This window comes from Bicyclus anynana, chromosome 20, assembly GCF_947172395.1.
Source record: "Bicyclus anynana chromosome 20, ilBicAnyn1.1, whole genome shotgun sequence".
In the NCBI taxonomy this organism is placed as follows: domain Eukaryota; kingdom Metazoa; phylum Arthropoda; class Insecta; order Lepidoptera; family Nymphalidae; genus Bicyclus; species Bicyclus anynana.
Window position 1 is genome coordinate 12,302,682 of NC_069102.1, and position 18,263 is coordinate 12,320,944.

At 38.4% G+C, this 18,263-nt stretch overlaps 1 protein-coding gene across 1 annotated transcript; it reads left to right on the plus strand.

Annotated features, from left to right (window-relative positions):
- The first annotated feature begins 7,010 nt into the window (after window positions 1–7,010).
- LOC112042943 (antichymotrypsin-1) lies at window positions 7,011–17,382 on the plus strand. Its single transcript, XM_052887885.1, has 9 exons — window positions 7,011–7,167; window positions 8,156–8,271; window positions 9,029–9,172; window positions 10,669–10,869; window positions 12,902–13,000; window positions 13,879–14,019; window positions 14,585–14,797; window positions 15,395–15,527; window positions 16,963–17,382. The coding sequence occupies exons 1-9, from the start codon at window positions 7,140–7,142 to the stop codon at window positions 17,091–17,093; spliced, it is 1,206 nt and encodes a 401-aa protein (XP_052743845.1). The 5' UTR covers window positions 7,011–7,139; the 3' UTR covers window positions 17,094–17,382.
- Window positions 17,383–18,263: the final 881 nt, after the last annotated feature.

Here is an 18,263-nt window from a genome sequence, read left to right on the forward strand (position 1 = left end):
GGACGCCTGATACTTTGTCTGTCCTTAGACCTCTTTACAGTGTTACCAACTCTCCAAAATATTTATCCCTAAAGTTGGTGTTAAAAACCCCTAAAATCGCCTTAATTATTGAGTTGTCCCCCTAAAAAATATAAATTCATAATAATTTAGAAATAATATGCTGTCATATGTTTCAAAAGTCTATATTTAATACAGATAAAATACTACGTCTTTATCTGAAGATTCAGATTTTTTGAAATCATACATATTGACAATGAATAAATTTACCAATTTTTTTTATTCGATGGAAATTGTCTCCAATTACCTCAGAGTGGTTGTAGAATAACGTATTATATGTAGTTATAAGTCGCTAGGCCAAGAAAGAAATATTAAAATTATCATCAATTTAAAAATATTAAAGAGTCAAAAAATCCCTGAAAATACCCCTAAAAATTTCAGACCTCTAAAAAAATCCCATTTCACTTATTTGCCCCCTAAATCTGGGGGGAAAACCCCTAAGTTGGGAACCCTGCCTCTTTAATCCGACCCTATTACAGACGTCAAATCAACTTTTTTGACGTTGACGTTGTCCTTGTCGTTGACCAGCACAGACGTCAAATTTAACTAAAGAAGTCAGAAACAGGAAAAGATTATAAATCTCAGACAAGTTCTAAAATCATGTTACATTTCTGTTTAGGAGTTCCAGTACCTGTCATTAGTCTCCATCGTCAGACCCCTATTGACAATGATAACCTATCTAGGTGGAATGTTCTCATAAATACAAACTAATCAAATAAGGTATCTACTGTTAACCGTTGTTAACCGTTGAGGAGTTTCAGTACTTGTCCTTCGTCTTCATCATCAGACACCTAATGACAGTCACAATCCATCTAGGTGGAAAGTACTCGTCAACACAAATCAATCAAGCCCAAACACAAGGTTATAAACCGTTAAAGAGTTCCCTCGTGTGTCATTCGGCTCCATCATCAGATCGACTCCAGACCTTTATTCAGTTGTAGTTTTTTAAAGTGGCTAATGGAAAAAATATAAAACGCTGTAGTTGCCCCTACGATTTTTGAAAGTTTCCCTCAATTTCTCCAGGATCCCAATATCAGATCCTGAAATGGTGACAATGGGACCACCTCAGGACCACATACCCTTTCAAACAAATAAAGAATTATTCAAATCGGTCCAGGCGTCTTCGAGTAATCAGGTAACAAACATACAAAAAAAAACACACAGACGAATTGAGTACCTCCTCCTTTTTTGAAGTCGGTTAAAAATAAGTAACAACTTACGCCTTTCTCAGAATTTTATTTCGCGTCGAATGAGGTATTGTTTGTATTTTTCCTTTCATTCTAACGATATTGGATGGCAGGACGCGAGTTAATTTTTCCTCGACTTGTGTACCTACAGAACCAGTTATCACTAAATTAAAAGAAGGAGTTACCAAAGACGTAACGGACTACACGAATATTAATCACCGTTTTTTGTGCCTATTTATAGAAGCGTAGATTTGTTGTTAAGTATGGCTAAATCACATCTTACTGTTCTAATATTCTAGAACAATGTAGCGCGCTGACTTGGTAGGGTGATCTATACAAACATTTCTCCTTCACCGTGATATTTAATTTCATAAAGTGCACACTGAAAAGTGCATGCCCCGAACCGGATTCGAACCTACGCCGTCCGAACAAGGCAGAGGTCATGTCCACTGGATTATCATGGCCCTCATGGTTGACTTAATTTATTATATGACTAGCGAACGCCCGCGACTTCGTCCGCGTAAAAATCGATGTCAACTTTCAACCCCTATTTCACATTATATTTTGCAAGTTTTATTAATTTGGTCTCAAATCGTCTTAAGTATCATTTGAATTTATTCTATAGTTTCAGCGTGATGCCCGGTCAAAAAAAAGGCAAACAGATAAAAAATAAAAAATAGGCTTCAGTATCGATCTCCTACCTCTACCCTACTCCTACCTTACCCGTACTCTAACTGTATCCTACCCCTACCCTACCCGTACCCTACCCTACCCGTAATCTTCCCTTTCCCTACCCCTAGGATAGGGGTAGGCCCTACCCCTACCCTACCCCTACCCTACCCCTACCCTACCCCTACCCTACCCCTACCCTACCCCTACCCTACCCCTACCCTACCCCTACCCTACCCCTACCCTACCCCTACCCTACCCCTACCCTATCCCTAACCTAGGCATACACTCCCCTACCCTATGCTAATGCCCTACCCTGCCCTACCCCACCCTACCCCTACCCTACCTTTACCCCTACCCTACCTGTACCCTACCCTACCCTACCCTATACCTTCCCTACCTTACCCCTACCCTTAGCAAAATCGGTCCAGCCCTATGAGCGTGGTGCGATGACAAAGGAAAATAGAGACTTCTATGCTAAAATTTTAATCTTTGAATCTACTGGACCGATTTGAAAGATTGTTTTACCAATAGAAAGCTATGTTATTTGCGAGTGTCATAGGCTATGTTTGATTCCCATATTCACACAGGAACGGGAACTACGTAATTAAAAGCGCGGGGCGTCATGTAGCGGAATTTCTGCGTCTTTTAGAAATTTTGTATTATCTCCAAAACTATTTAACTAATTAACATACTATAAAGGGCAAATCTTATCTCCCTAATATCCTTGTGATTATTAAATAATTTATTTTGATAAGGATTTAAGTTAAGTAGCATAAATAATGACGCAAACCTAAGTATGTAAAATTAATAATTTTTAAAACACAAAAGGTACTATATCTTCTAATATATAGAAGATAGATATATGGTGTCGCGGACTTTTTTGTAGAACTTTTAAAGATACATAAAGCCTCCATACATTAATTTCAATTTTTCTCAATGCTTAAGGCAGCGCATGCGAATAAGTCTGCTTAAGAGGATTTTCGGTCCGACCTGTATGACAAAAACTGTGTTAACTCGGCGAATATATATCATACTAATATAAAATATAGCCTATAGCACTCCCCGATAATGTAGCATTCTACTGGTGAAAGAATTTTTGAAATCGGACCAGTAGTTCCGAAGAATACCCCATTTAAAAAATGTGACAAACTTACAAACTTACAAACTTTACCTCTTTATAATATTAGTATAGATACTATGCGGTAAACAAACCACGTGAAGTATCGATCGAATCAATCGAAATTATTATTAATCCTTTTTTATTAGTCTGTGAAGTTTAATGAAAAACAAACAAAATAATTTGGCAATGACTGTGTTGGCGTTCGAGAAAATAATGCTCTTATTACATAGATAATCTTTTTACCATAAAAATGGAACCGACTTCAAAGACGGATATCAGTTATTTTGATTATAACACAAAATTACTAAACCGATTTTCATGAAAATGAAATGGGACTGATCTGAAAGTATACTCTTTCGAACAACAAAAAAAGAATTTTCGAAATTAATTATAATTATTAATAAAAAAAACGTTGAGAACCTCCTCCTTTTCTAGAATTCGGTTAAAAGGGTTCATGCGTTGTAAAAACCTTGGAAAAAACAAGGAAAAAATTATAAATATTCACTGCGACATGACCTAACTCACAATATACCGTGCAATATACGGAGACGGGAGACGAGTCAAAGAACTCTAATGAAACTGGAACTACCTACGACGGTAAAACATAAATAAAAAATAGAAAAAAATAAAGTGTCTTTGATCGGACGCTTGGACAGTGACACACACGGCTGACGGCTGATCAGGTTTTATTGGTTTTAGGATTATTCGTAATAATACTTATATGGATTAGTTCGTTCACTTCTCAAATCTATAGTCTATAGGTACTAATATTATAAAGCTGAAGAGTTTGTTTGATTGCTTGTTTGAACGCGCTAATCTCAGGATCTACTGGTCCGATTTGAAAAATTCTTTCAGTGTTAGATAGCCCATTTATCAACAAATACTATGCATTATTCCGGTAATCCTACGGGAACGGGAACCACGAGCTCATATATAACTCAAAATTTGGCAGGGAGGTAGTTTACAGTTAGTAGGTATACCTACGTCCGGTAAAAACAGATTGTGCGACAGGGTCGGGACTCGGGACAATCCAACACCTTCCATGGCTCACCCGACTTTGTAGTATACGAGCCGAATCAGTGGGAGGGCAGGCCCGGCCGTGTTTAGTCTAAGGGCGGACGAAATCGCGGGTGGACACTATCATTTTAGTTACAGCACAGTTTTGCTGCTTACCGCCAAATTCTGTATTTTTAAGAATTATTTGTTGCCAGTAATATTATAGCTATTGGTTATTTTTCTACGATTTTTTAAAGAGTATCCGTGAATAGTCTCCGATCTGTAAAAAGACTCCTTGCCTTGTGTGGCTCTCTCTTTTTACAAACGCTTCGAAAATTAAAAAAAAATATGGGAAGACAGAATACGAAGCACATAAGCTACGCTTAAATCCGATTGATAGGTTGCTCACGTGACCTATCGATAGCTAATTTATATTTAATTGGTTTTCGAAAGCGTTAGCGTTTGTAGAAACAGAATTTATGCGTAACTTGGCTACAGACCCATGCCTGTCTGGCAGTGGCGTGCAACGTTTAACTAGGGTATGCCGTGTATGTACAAATCACACAAAATAGAGAATTCCTTCCTCAATCTAGGTTCGTAATGAGCCATTAGGGTATGCAGTGCATATTTGGATCTATGAGGTGCATGCCACTGATGTCTGGGATGTAGATATCGAAAAGTAGTATTCGCAGAACGTTTAACGTCGATAGTTCTGAGAACTGTATCTACTATTCAATTGGTTTTACCTATGTAGATAAATATAAATATTGACGAGAATACTATTATGGAGGTAGGTAAATCCGCAATGGACTATTGGCTAAACCACTCTCATTCTGAGAGGAGACTTGAGCTCAGGAGTGAGCCGAATAGGGTTGTTTATTAATGATGATGATGATGATGATGATGAAATCCGCAATACAAGTAAAGCAGGGGTCAAGCAAGCTGAGCCGCCAGATATCAACTCGTAAAATAAAATATAACGTGCAGTCTGCTAAAAATATTCCATTCGCGATTCGTTACGGTAAATAGATTTTTGTCTTTAATATTGCACATAGCGTATCTATACGATTATTATTAAAAGGTAAAGTTTGTGGTGATGTAATGGGTAATCTATGGATCTTTTTTATTTTTATTTTTATTTTATTTGACACACCTACAGCTAGTACACAGTACATGTATAAAAAAAACATACATACAGCCGAACGTAGAACCTCCTCCTTTTTGGAAGTCGGTTAAAAAAGTACACAATGATCGTGGACAATGTGCCCAGCCACTTATAGGTGTATACAGCTTGATTTAAAAAACATTTTAAGATCGACAAATGAAATAAAATATGCTGAATTGATTTTGAAAATTATTTGTGGACTATTGGCCTAAACCACGCTGGCCCAATGCGAATTGGCAGGCTTCACACACGCAGAGAATTAAGGAAATTCTCTGGTATGCAGGTTTGCTCACGATGTTATTAATTGGTTGACATGTAACAATTTAATTATTAATCTTGACAAAACAAAAATTATGACATATGCAAATAGACGTAATAAATTACAATTAGACATTAATTATTTAGGTAAAAAAAATTCCGAAACAACACATACTAAATTTTTAGGTCTCGATATTGATGACAGTCTTAATTGGAGGAAACACATAGACAATTTATGTTTAAAGCTAAGCCGATTTTCATATGCATTATATATGTTGTCCAAGGTAGTTAACCAGTCAGCAGTAATTGTAGCGTACAATGCCTACGTAACAGCTACTATACGATATGGAATTATTTTCTGGGGTAATTCTTATGACCGAGACAGAGTATTTAAAGCCCAAAAGAAATGTATACGATCCATATGCCGTTTGAAGCCCACAGATTCCTGCAAGCCATATTTTGATAAATTTAAAGTTCTAACCTGTCCATGTTTATACATTTACGAGGTTTTAGTATTTGTCAAATTACATAAACACCTATTTAAATATTCAGATAAAGAACGGAGGAAAAACAAAATCTGCTAAACTATTGTTAAAAAACGGTATTACACTATCAAAGACTATTTAACTGACAAACAATAATAACGTATAACGGACATAATAATAAATTAATAATTTTAACATCATAGTCATTAAGTAAATTTCAATAATTATAGTGTATTATAGACAATGTAATTTAGTTATAAGATTATTTTTAAATTTGCATGCTATTTTGTAGCAAATTGTATGCCAACATTTATATCAAGATCTGTATTTAACAATTTGCAAATAAAGAATTATGAATTATGAATTATGATGTTTTCCTTCACCGTTGAGACACGTGACGTTTAATTTCTTATAATGCACACAACTGAAAAGTTGGAGGTGCATGCCCTGGACCGGATTCGAACCCTCACCCTCCGGAATCGGAGGCAAAGGCCATATCCACTGGGCTACCACGGCTTTTTTAGGTACCTATTGTCACTTATTACAGAAGTATTGGCTGATTTTCAGCCTTTCTAAAATGAAATGTTTTTTTCATTATTTACAAGTTAGCCCTTGACTACAATCTCACCTGATGGTAAGTAATGATGCAATCTAAGATGGAAGTGGGCTAGCTTGTTAGAAGTAGGATGAAAATCCTTTCGGTTTCTACACGACATCTTACTAAAACACTAAATCGCTTCGCGGTACATCTTTACCGGTAGGGTGGTAACTAGCCACTGCCGAAGCCTTCGACCAGCTAGACCTGGACCAATTAAGAAAACCTCAATCGGCCCAGCCGGGGATTGAACCCAGGACCACCGTCCTGTAAATCAATCGCGCATACCACTGCGCCACGGAGGCCGTCAAAAAAAGGATCGCAGGCTTAGTCCATAACTGGGAAAATTAATTTTCCGTTATATAGGAGTTATCATACTTATCGTATGAGTTTCGTTATCCCTAAGATATAAATTATGAATAAGTGTTATTTATGTATCCGAACAGATTTAACTAACTACCAATAACATCTGAATTGAGAATTTCAAAGAATTTCTTATCTACGTATGTCGATTAATTTCAAAACAAATTAAACTAAAGCATCGTTTTATAAGGTGAATCTCAAGTTCACGGCTCAGTTGGATTCGATCATTTGAGACGACAACATGGCTACACGGATTCTGATTTTACTGGGTATGTTTAATTAATGTTTACATTCATTTACTCCTTAGTAACAGTTCCATTTCAGTTTTATAAAAAAAACGGATAAGTCAGTCAGTCAGTAGTTATGAGCATAAATATCACAGGTTTTAAGCTTATTTTGGGGCTAAGTAGTGATGTGTGTATTGTATAAGTGTTTTTATTTATTTATATTGAGGGTTCCGTAAAATACTTTTTTCGTCATAAAACTATTTAGTAAGTACTTCAGAATTTTATTTTTAGTTGTTAAAAAAAGATCTGTAACTGTATTCACATAACGTTAATTAGGTAGACTCCCAATTCATATTAATTAACAATTAGCTAGGTAGGTAATAGCTTCCATTGTTTTTCCGCCTGTTTAACGATGTCCATCATTTACTAATATTAGACGCTTGCGAGTTCGTACAATTCAGTTTTTTGCAAATCTCGCGGATACCATGTATTTTTCCGGGATAAAAAGATGTTGCTATATGACCTCCTAAGTATGTCTTCCAGTGAAAGTTTCGTCAAAATCGGTTTTGCCGTTTTTCCGGGATAATAAGTAGCCTATGTAGCTGTATCACCTATATCTACATCATCATATATCTACCAGTGAAAGTTTCGTTAAAATAGGGTTTTGGTACCTGTACTAGGAACATGGAAAAACTTTCAGCCAAATGCAAACCACTCAAAATCCAATAAGCCCACATGCCTGCAGCGCTAATGGCTTGACATCCAATAAAACTGATCGTGTGTGTATGTTATTGAAGGGTGAATGGCTAGCAATAAGTAGGAATATGGGCTGACAAACTTTCAGCCGATCGCGAACAACACACGATCAGTTTTATCGGATGGTAAGCCGTTATCGCTGCAGGCATGTGGGTTTATTGGATGGTGAGTGGTTAACATGTAGAATCCTCAGCCTTTATAAAAGGTAGCTTGTCTCGTAACATGGCATGAGGCAAGTCTCGTTCTACATTAAACAGTTGTATTTGTTTTCAAGTCGCAATGGCCGCCGTGCAGTCTTACCCCCAATACTTCGACGACCTCGTGTTTCCGCAGTACACGAGAACGGCCCTCGGCGACTCAGTGGACGTCGCCTCTATGAAACTTCTCAAGGTATGTTAATTTTTTTTATTTTTATTTTTTTTATTCTTTACAATTTAGCCCTTGATTACAATCTCACCTGATGGTAAGTGATGATGCAATCTAAGATGGAAACGGGCTAACGTGTTAGGAGGAAGATGAAAATCCACACCCCTATCGGTTTCTACACGACATCGTACCGGAACGCTAAATCGCTTGGCGGTACGTCTTTGTTGGTAGGGTGGTAACTAGCCACGGCCGAAGCCTCCCACCAGCCAGACCTGGACCAATTGAGAAAACCTCAATCGGCCCAGCCGAGGATCGAACCCAGGACCTCCGTCTTGTAAATCCACTGCGCCACGGAGGCCGTCAAAAGAACATTTGAAGTACATTTGCATAGTTTATAAAGAATATTTGCCATATCTTTTTATTATATGACCAATATTTCCATTCCCCTCCAACTAATCGGGAAATACTGCTAGGAGTGGGTACGACAATAGACCAACGGGGCGGGGATCGATCTACAACCCCCCCGTTGAGCTATTGAGGCTATTTTTTAACCTCCAATGCTTTTCATCATCGAAGTTGATAAGAGAGGTTTTTCAGCTAGTAACTGTTGCTAACGATATTTTTATATTGAGTGTCGACTGTTCAGTGATATGTAGGCCTACTCTAGGGCCAACCCACGCCCAGCCCAGGCCCAAGAAATAATCCTATATACGCCAATGGTCCGGGTCCTACACTAGGCCGTTAAATATGCTGATGATGAAGTTGAAATACCTGCCAACAGGAAACCTACAAATCTGCAACAGAGAAGAACGTGGTGACATCGCCTCTGGGGATACAGACCCTGCTGGCGCTCTACGCGAGCGGAGCTGAAGGGAAGAACAGAGAAGAGATCGTAAAGAGCCTTGGAGCATCTGAATATGGACTGGTGAGTACCTTTCTTTATATGTCATAACAAAACATAAGGGAGGGAAGTTTTATACAATAAACAGTTAAGAAGTTCCAAAACTTTAAAATGCATGTACTTTTGACGACCTTCGTGGCGCAGTGATATGTGCGGTGGATTTACTAAACGGAGGTCCTGGGTTCGATCCCCGGCTGGGTTGATTGAGATTTTCTTAATTGGTCCAGGTCTGGCTGGTGGGAGGCTTCGGCTGTGGCTAGTTACCACCCTACCGACAAAGACGTACCGCCAAGAAATTTAGCGTTCCGGTACGATGTCGTGTAGAAACTGAAAAGGAGTATGGATTCTCATTCTCCTCCTAACAAGTTAGTCCGCTTCCATCTTAGACTGCATCATCACTTACCATCAGGTGAGATTGTAGTCAAGGGCTAACTTGTAAAGAATAAAAAAAACCTACCCAACTTCTTAAATGGGTATGGTAAGCGAAAGCTGGAATATATTCCAACTATTTTTAACGATTTTCCGGAGACGGTCAAAAATCTATACTAATATTATAAAGCTGAAGAGTTTGTTTGTTTGATTGAACGTGCTAATCTCAAGAACTACTGGTCCTATTTGAAAAATTCTTTCAGTGTTAGATAGCCCATTTATCGAGGAAGGCTAGAGGCTATATATTATCCCAGTATTCCTACGGCAACGGGAACCACACGGGTGAAACCGCGCGGCGTCAGCTAGTCTTTGTATATTACGAACGTGCATAGGCAGAAATTGAAGGAATCCTTTATCGGACAGCCTGTGTAGCATCGCAGTAGCTACACTACAACCAAAGTCATTGACATAGCCCAGAGAATCGCTTGGCTGCAGTGGCAAGTAACGTTTTGTGTTTTACTATTACTGCAATAAATATAAGGGAATGCGGACGCTTCAAATGCTATATAATTCAGCGCTCCATATATCAATTAAGCACTTCGCTCCCGAAGCTTGAAGCGATCGCACCTTCTACATAATTGTCAAAAATTACGTGTTTTATTTACGCGTGTACGCCCTGTGGATTGGACCTTCATAAATCCTCCACAGTGCATGAAGTACACAGTTTCCTTGAAATTAGGGTGATAATTAACCGCAGCCGATACCTGCCATCAGACCAGACCGGAGCCAATTTAGACAATACAAAATCCTCCGAATCCAGAACCTCCCTGTTGACGTTGAGGACCATATCACCAACAACTGCACCCGAGAGGACGTCAAATGTCAAGGAAGCGCTTTCCGGTCAAAGCTCCAGGGATTGAGATGTGGAAACGTCTATTTCCTTCATAAAAGTTGGATGGGCGCTTTATATATAAATTTAGTTGCCGAATCGCCATTCTAGATGGCGCTACTAGTAGTTTGGATAAAATTGTATCACGCTATCATAATTTGATTAATTACCATTGTCATTATACCATAATGAAAGTTTCTCTACGAATAAGTTGTGTAGTGTGCTTATTCGTGGTGAGTGATCACTCATATTAAATCCACAGCTCAAGAACAACTACATCGATATGAGCGACCGGTTCAGCTCTATGGACCGCAAGTTCCTGACTCTGTGCAACAAAGTGCTGGTCTCCGACAAGTACAGTTTGCAGGATCAGTTCCTCAAGACAGCGCGCTCCTTCCACAGCGAAGTCGACAACATCAACTTTGAGGACACTAAAGCAGCTGCTGATGCTATTAACGAATGGGTAAGTATTTTTTTTTAAATATAGCTTTTTGGTATTTCTCGCCAAAGTTATGCCGCAGCCATGTAATGCGCTTTTTTATTCTTTACAAGTTAGCCCTTGACTGCAATCTGATAGTAAGTGATGATGCAATCTAAGATGGAAGCGGGCTAACTTATACCTACCTGCAACACCTATCTTCTAGAAATTATTATATTCTAGGCAATCGCGATCATTAAAAAAATGGTGATAGTAATAATTAAACGTAAGATAAGAGCTTTGTTTTGATTTCTTATAAACAATAGTTTATCGTAGGTTAACCTCAGGGGCGTAGGTACCGCCGTATCAGCCGTACCAATGATACGGGGCCCCGGACTACAGGCCCCTTACGTGTGAAACCAAAAATTAGAAAAATATAGGTGATCCACAATGTTACTTAATCTGGTGCTTCCCGACAAAAAAAAAACATAAAAAATTGCTTATAGAGTTTTACTTCAGAAATGACAAAATTCAAAAAAGCAATATTCTTTCTCGGGTTCAGCCAAAAAATGGAAACATCCTAGATAGGTTAAATCACTGTTATATTTATTTAAAGCAAGCATTTTTGTTTATTTTGTGGGAAACCTTTTCGTCTTCACCCTGGGCCTCAACTAATTTTGATACATTCGCCTCTATAGCTTGGCAACTTCGGTTGTAACTCTCCCGATAATCCGCGCGGGCCGGGGGGCGGGTAGCGATGAATGAAAAACCCACGACTGATGCACCTCACTTTCCCGCACGCACAATTTCACACCCGAGCAGTTTTTCCCCCAGTCGCCCGCATATCATGGGAGTGTCATCTACGAACTTGCCAGTCTATAACCCAAAAGCACGCTACGCCGCTGGTTAACCTTAAATTATTGATGTAATACGGACTGTTACCTACTGGCCGAGATATATATTATTATTTTTTTTTTTTTTATATTCTTTACAAGTTAGCCCTTGACTACTATCTCACCTGATGGTAAGCGATGATGCAGTCTAAGATGGAAGCGGGCTAACTTGTTAGGAGGAGGATGAAAATCCTCACCCCTTTCGGTTTCTACACGGCATCGTACCGGAACGCTAAATCGCTTGGCGGTACGTCTTTGCCGGTAGGGTGGTAACTAGCCACGGCCGAAGCCTCCCACCAGCCAGACCTAGACAAATTAAGAAAATCTTAATCTGCCCAGCCGGGGATCGAACCCAGGACCTCCGTCTTGTAAATCCACCGCGCATACCACTGCGCCACGGAGGCCGTCAAAATATTAATAACAACAACAATATTTATTTTTACTCTGACAATATTATTAAAATACTATTGAATTTAATGACTTAAACCAATCAGCCGTTCCAGAGATTAGCCCCGGACAAACAGATACACACAAATTTAAATAAAAGCTTGACTGTGTTTTAGTGTCGTGTAAATAACTTTAATCACTTGAAAAAACATAGTTATCTTGGAATCACAGACAGACACTTCAATTGTATTTCAGTACTAGCGGACGCCCGCGACTTCGTCCGAGTGGAAATCACCTGTTCAAAATTTTGTGTTTCAACCCCTATTTCATCACTTAATTTTAAAAATTCGTGAATCACGTATTTTTTTGTGATATATTTAATTTTTAAAACTGTAACTCTAAAAATGAAGGATTTTCCATACAAACTTTCAACCCCTATTTCACCCCTTTCTCATTTTATTTTCGCAATAATAAGTATCCTATAGCCTTCTCCGTATTATGGTCTTAAACCGTGCCAAGTTTCATTTGAATTCATTCAGTAGTTTCAGAGTGATGCCCGGCCAAGAAAATCAGACAAAAAATCAAAAAAATAAATATCGTATAGATTATAGTATTCATTATATAATGCTCACCAACAAAAATTTTCAAAATATCTTCAATTTACAAAATTTAACCTGTTACAGTTTTATTATTAGTATAGATATAAAGACATAGATATAGGTATATGTATTGATTGATGATTCTTGAACGTTTCCTAATAGGTGCCATTTTGATGTTTTCATCTGGTTTGGTTTCAGGCTTCAAGGAACACAGATGGAAAGATCTCCAACCCCGTCTCAGAAAGTGACATCGACCCCGCTTCTGCTGTGGCTCTGCTCAACGTCATCTACTTCCAGGTAACACTTTCCCTCCTCCGAGGAAACTCCTCATCCGTTTTACCATTGGCTGCCTAGCACACGCATAATATATATAATATATATAGATAATGGGAAGAATAGAAGCAGTGCCCTTAAGAGATGCAATTATTTACTGGCTATCTTGAGGAACCTGTTTCGGACAAGGGATTTTCCGTTTTGTACAATTTGAATGTATAATGCATATTCTTGTTAGAAGCCTAGTATCCACAGATCAGAAGCATCATTTTCTTTATGTATAGCTACTTTTATATCATCTGAATCTAGTTTTAAAACTCAAATACCTACATATTAGATTCTACTGCCCATCAAGGTATCGAAGTCGCAGACGCCCCGAAGTTTCACCCACGTAATCCTGTTTTCCATGGCAATACGTATATAAAATATTACCTATGACATACGTAAAAAACGTGGCTTTCTATGGTACAAGAGTTTTTAAAATCTGTTCAGCAGATCCAGAGATTACCCCTCACAAACTTTAGCTCTTTATAATATTAGTAGAGACTAGCGGACGCCCGCGACTACGTTTGCCACTAGACCTTTTTAATTCAGCCCTTACTGTAGTATCCCTGTAAAAATAGGGTAACTTTTCCCGTTTTCCCAACATTTCCCTTCACTGCTCTGCTCCTATTAATCATAGCATGATGAAAAGTATACTATAACCTGTCTAGGAGTATGAAGAATAATTGTACCAAGTTTCGTTAAAATCCGTCGAGTAGTTTTTATTTCTTTAACGAACATACAAAAATTTTACTAATTGCATTTTTGGCATCAGTATAGACCACCCTTTGATAGTTGTTTTGGAAATACCTACTACAGATTTATTATAAGTTTAAATAACACTGAACTTTGTTTCTCAGGGCCATTGGCACGTGCCGTTCAATGCTAGCGAGACGAAAGACAAAGAATTCCACGTGGACAAATCCACCACCGTGGTGAAGCCCATGATGCACCTCGAGCAGTCTCTTCACTACCGCGACAGCCCTGAGTTGGGAGCCTGGGTATGTATTTACAGGAATTACATACTCTACCTCTAGGTAACGTGTTAATCTTTGACCTTACATTATTATTATCATTATCGGCCGATGGACGTCCACTGCCGGACATAGGCAACTTGCATGGACTTCCAAACATAACGGTCTCGATCCACCAGCCAACCAATAATGCGCTTTCCGGTGGGGATAGGTTAAATCATTGTCACATTATTTTTTTATTTTATTTTAAACAAGCATTTTTCTTTCTTTTGTGAGAAATGTTTGTGTCTTTACCCTTGGTCACCTCAACTAATTTTGATATAGGGCCCCTCTAACCACAAAGTACGCTGCGCCGCTGGTTAAGCTTAAATTATTGATGTAACACTGACTGTTATCTACTGCCTAAATATAACGGGTTAATCATCTACTAAAATATAACGGGTTAATCATTGTCCTTAAATCATCATCACCATCATCATTATTATCAGCCGATGTATGTCCACTGCTGGACATAGACTTCTTGCATGGACCTCAAAACACAATGGTCTTTTTCTTCACGGAGGCCGTCTGGAATTCATTATTTTATTTACAGTTGGTGGAACTTCCGTATAAAGAGTCAAAGTTCCGCATGATCATAGTCCTGCCCAAGGATGTCGATGGACTCCAAGCTGTGGTCGAGAAGGCGGCAGAGAATGGTCTCCTCCAGGATGTATTTCAAATGTACCCAGCAGGCGCTGAAGTGATCCTCGATTTGCCCAAATTTGAGATCAGATCTAAACTGAACCTTAACGAACTTCTGCCAAAGGTGAGGAACATTTGTTTTGTTTAATTTAATCTACCTACTAACGTAATACCCTATACACCATGAAGTTTTCTTCGTCTTAAACCGAAATCCCACATAAAATGCCCACTGTAAAATGTCCATTAGTTTTATTATAAAAAAAAAAACAAACTACAGTTCGAGGAGTTACGATTGTAACAAACTTTCAATAATCGATTATTTTGAAACACCTATTTACCGCCATGCCGCTATGGGGCTCGTAGGTCCTTTTGAGGTCATTCAGTTTAACCTAAACTAGGTCAAACTTCACAAGCACTTTAATATACTCGCGTCATATTAAAGAGGGCGGATAATTGTGCCTCTGAGTATATTAAGTTTGTACGACCTAAAAATTTTCATAATTTGGTACCCGGTATTCTTTAGTCTGTTATTTTTGGGTTGCCCTAAACTTATTTACAATATTAAGCTCATAGTTATTGAAAGTACTCAACAACATGTAAGGTATCCTCCTTTATTCTGTTGCTTTCGATTAAATCTAAAAACCCCCTCTGATACAGGATATTTTTTAACCGACTTTAAAAAGGAGGAGTTTCTCAAGTTTATTGGTATTTTTTTAAATAGGTGGGTGTGTCGCGTATCTTCGAGGAGTCAGCAGCTGGCATCATCAAGGAGCAAGGCGTGGCTGTGTCACGTGGTTTGCAAGAGGCTTTTATCAAGGTGGATGAGGAGGGCGCCACTGCTGGAGCCTTTACTGGTAAATATCTAACAGATAGCCAGCCCCCTAAGTGACACGTCAAATTCTCTTTCTACGATCGCTAAAGCTTCGAAAACTAGAAAAATGTATGGAATGACATTTGCTATCGACAGGTCACGTGATCAAGACCTGTCATTCCCATGGCGTAGTGGTATGCCCAGTGGAATTACAAGACAAGTCCTGGGTTCAATCCCCGGTTGTGATTGAGGTTTAGTTAATGGGGATGATGACTAGGTTTGAATATATTGATTTTTATGATACATTCGGGTAAATAAGGTCAATGTTAACTAATTTATACATAAAAAGCGAAGATTGTCTGGATATTTGCATAATAAATGAGAGTATAAAATTTCAAAATCTATTAAAAATCTTTAATCATAATTAGATGAAAATTCATACAGTTTTAGCTTTCTTACATTAAATGTGACATTTTTTAATATATAAACGCACTAATAACAAAGATATTAGTAGTTTTGTTTGAACGCACATACAAATCTAACGATCATTACATTGTCTACGACGTCATTAGTTCGTGCCATTTTGTATGGGGCATTTTTCAGGGATCCGCGGTAGTGCTGCAAATCTGACCCTTTAAATCCCTGTAGCTCCGAAAGTAATGATCGCAGATACCCTGTTCCTTTAACAAAAATGCTTTACTATTAGTATACTCTTAATTTATATACAATTTAAAAAACTGTCATCATCCCTATTGGTCCAGGTCTGGCTGGTGGGAGGCTCCGGCCGTATCTAGTTATTAACCTACCGGGAAAGACGTACCATAAAGCGATTTAGCGTTCCGGCACGATGTCGTGTAGAAACCGTCTTTTTGTTTGAATTGTATTTAGTAAGAGGACCATCTGATACATCCATGACAGGTCTAGTACTTAACAGAAGATCCCGGCCCAATCAGTTACGTAAACTTGGTAAAACAATCAATTTTCATTTAAATTTTTAACTGTCTATCTTACTTATCCACGGGTAAACCATTTATCATTAGCAACCCATATTCGGCTCACTGCTGAGCTCGAGTCTCTCAGTATGAGAGGGGTTAGGCCAATAGTCCACCACGCTGACCCAATGCGGTAGACTTCACACACGCAGAGAATTAAAAAAACCCTCAGGTATGCAGGTTTCCTCACGATGTTTTCCTTCACCATTTGAGGCACGTGATATTTAATTTCTTAAAATGCACACAACTGAAAAGTTAGAGGTGCACACCCCGGACCGGATTTGAACCCACACCCTCCGGAATCGAAGGCAGAGGTCATATCCGCTAGGCTACCACTGCATTTAAACCATTAACATTTATAATTTTGTTAAAGAGATAAATGAGACCTTGAAGGCAAACTAGGCTACTTTTTGTATACAGGGGGTGAAACAGTGGTTGAAAATTTATAATTATGTATGTTTTAAGACTTTCATTTTGTATTTTAAGGTCTGGTAGCAGTGCCTATGTCATCAAACTCTCGTCCGCCGCCGCCGATCCACTTCAAGGCGGACCATCCCTTCCTGTTCGCCATCCTGCATGACGACGTGGTGCTGTTCACGGGTACTTACTCGCACTAACACGTCACGTGTCATGTGAAGCGACGTGACACGTGACGTCACGTGTGTCACGTCAAGCAACGTGACACGTAACGTTTGTGCTAACACGGTGCTTCTAACCTGCCGATGGATTTGTCAAATTGTGTTTATGCTTCTTTATAAAACAGTTAATCCCAATATGTTTTACACACCTAATAAAAATACATACTTACAATACAAATGCAATTGTAAAATTAAGGTTCTTTCCCCAACCCACATAGATATTGTCAATGTGATATTATTAGCGTTAAATAAACATTTTTAATACAAATATTTTTGTTGTTATTTCCTGAAACCTAATAAACAATACCTTGTTTTTACAAAAAAGTAAACTACCTAAATAATAGGTAGTCTAATTTGCAGTGCAAAGAAAACTAAATAAATAAATAAATAAATAAATATACTTAAACAATACACATCACTAACTAGCCCCAAAGTAAGCATACAGAGTACAGTTGTGTTGTGTGCTAAGATAGTTGATATTATAATATTAATATACAATTATATACTACATATAAATACTTATATAATGTATAAATACACACAGACACTGGAAAAGACCCATGCTCATCACACAAATATTTTCCAGTTGTGGGAATCGAACCCACGGCCGTGGATGCAGAAAGCAGGTTCACTACCCACTGCGCCACGCGGCCGTCAAAAAAAAATAAAAATATATGCCAAAAGATTTAAGAGACAAAAACAGAGTCAGAGACATAGTTTGTTGTGGGCTCTTCATGGACCAAGGCGCCCTTCTTTGCAACGCTTTTGGAACCCTAGTAACTTTAATTTTAAGTTTTCGACTAATTATTATCACCATTATTACCTGACGTTTCGAAAGAGCTTGTAAACTAAGTCTACTTGAAATAAATGAATATTGATTGATTGATAGCGGTTGTAGAAATTTAATCTTTATGGCTAAAGAGTAGAGACTCTTCTTTGCTATGACTGACAATTACAATTCTAAGATAGAATAGGTGATAGAACGATTTATATTATTTTATATTCTTGTGTTTTAGTATTTCCTATAGCCGTGACAGCGTCGTCGTGGTCACGATCACCGCCGCCGATCCACTTCAAGGCAGACCATCCCTTCCTATTCGCCATCCTGCAGGACGACGTGGTGCTGTTCGCGGGCACTTACTCGCACTA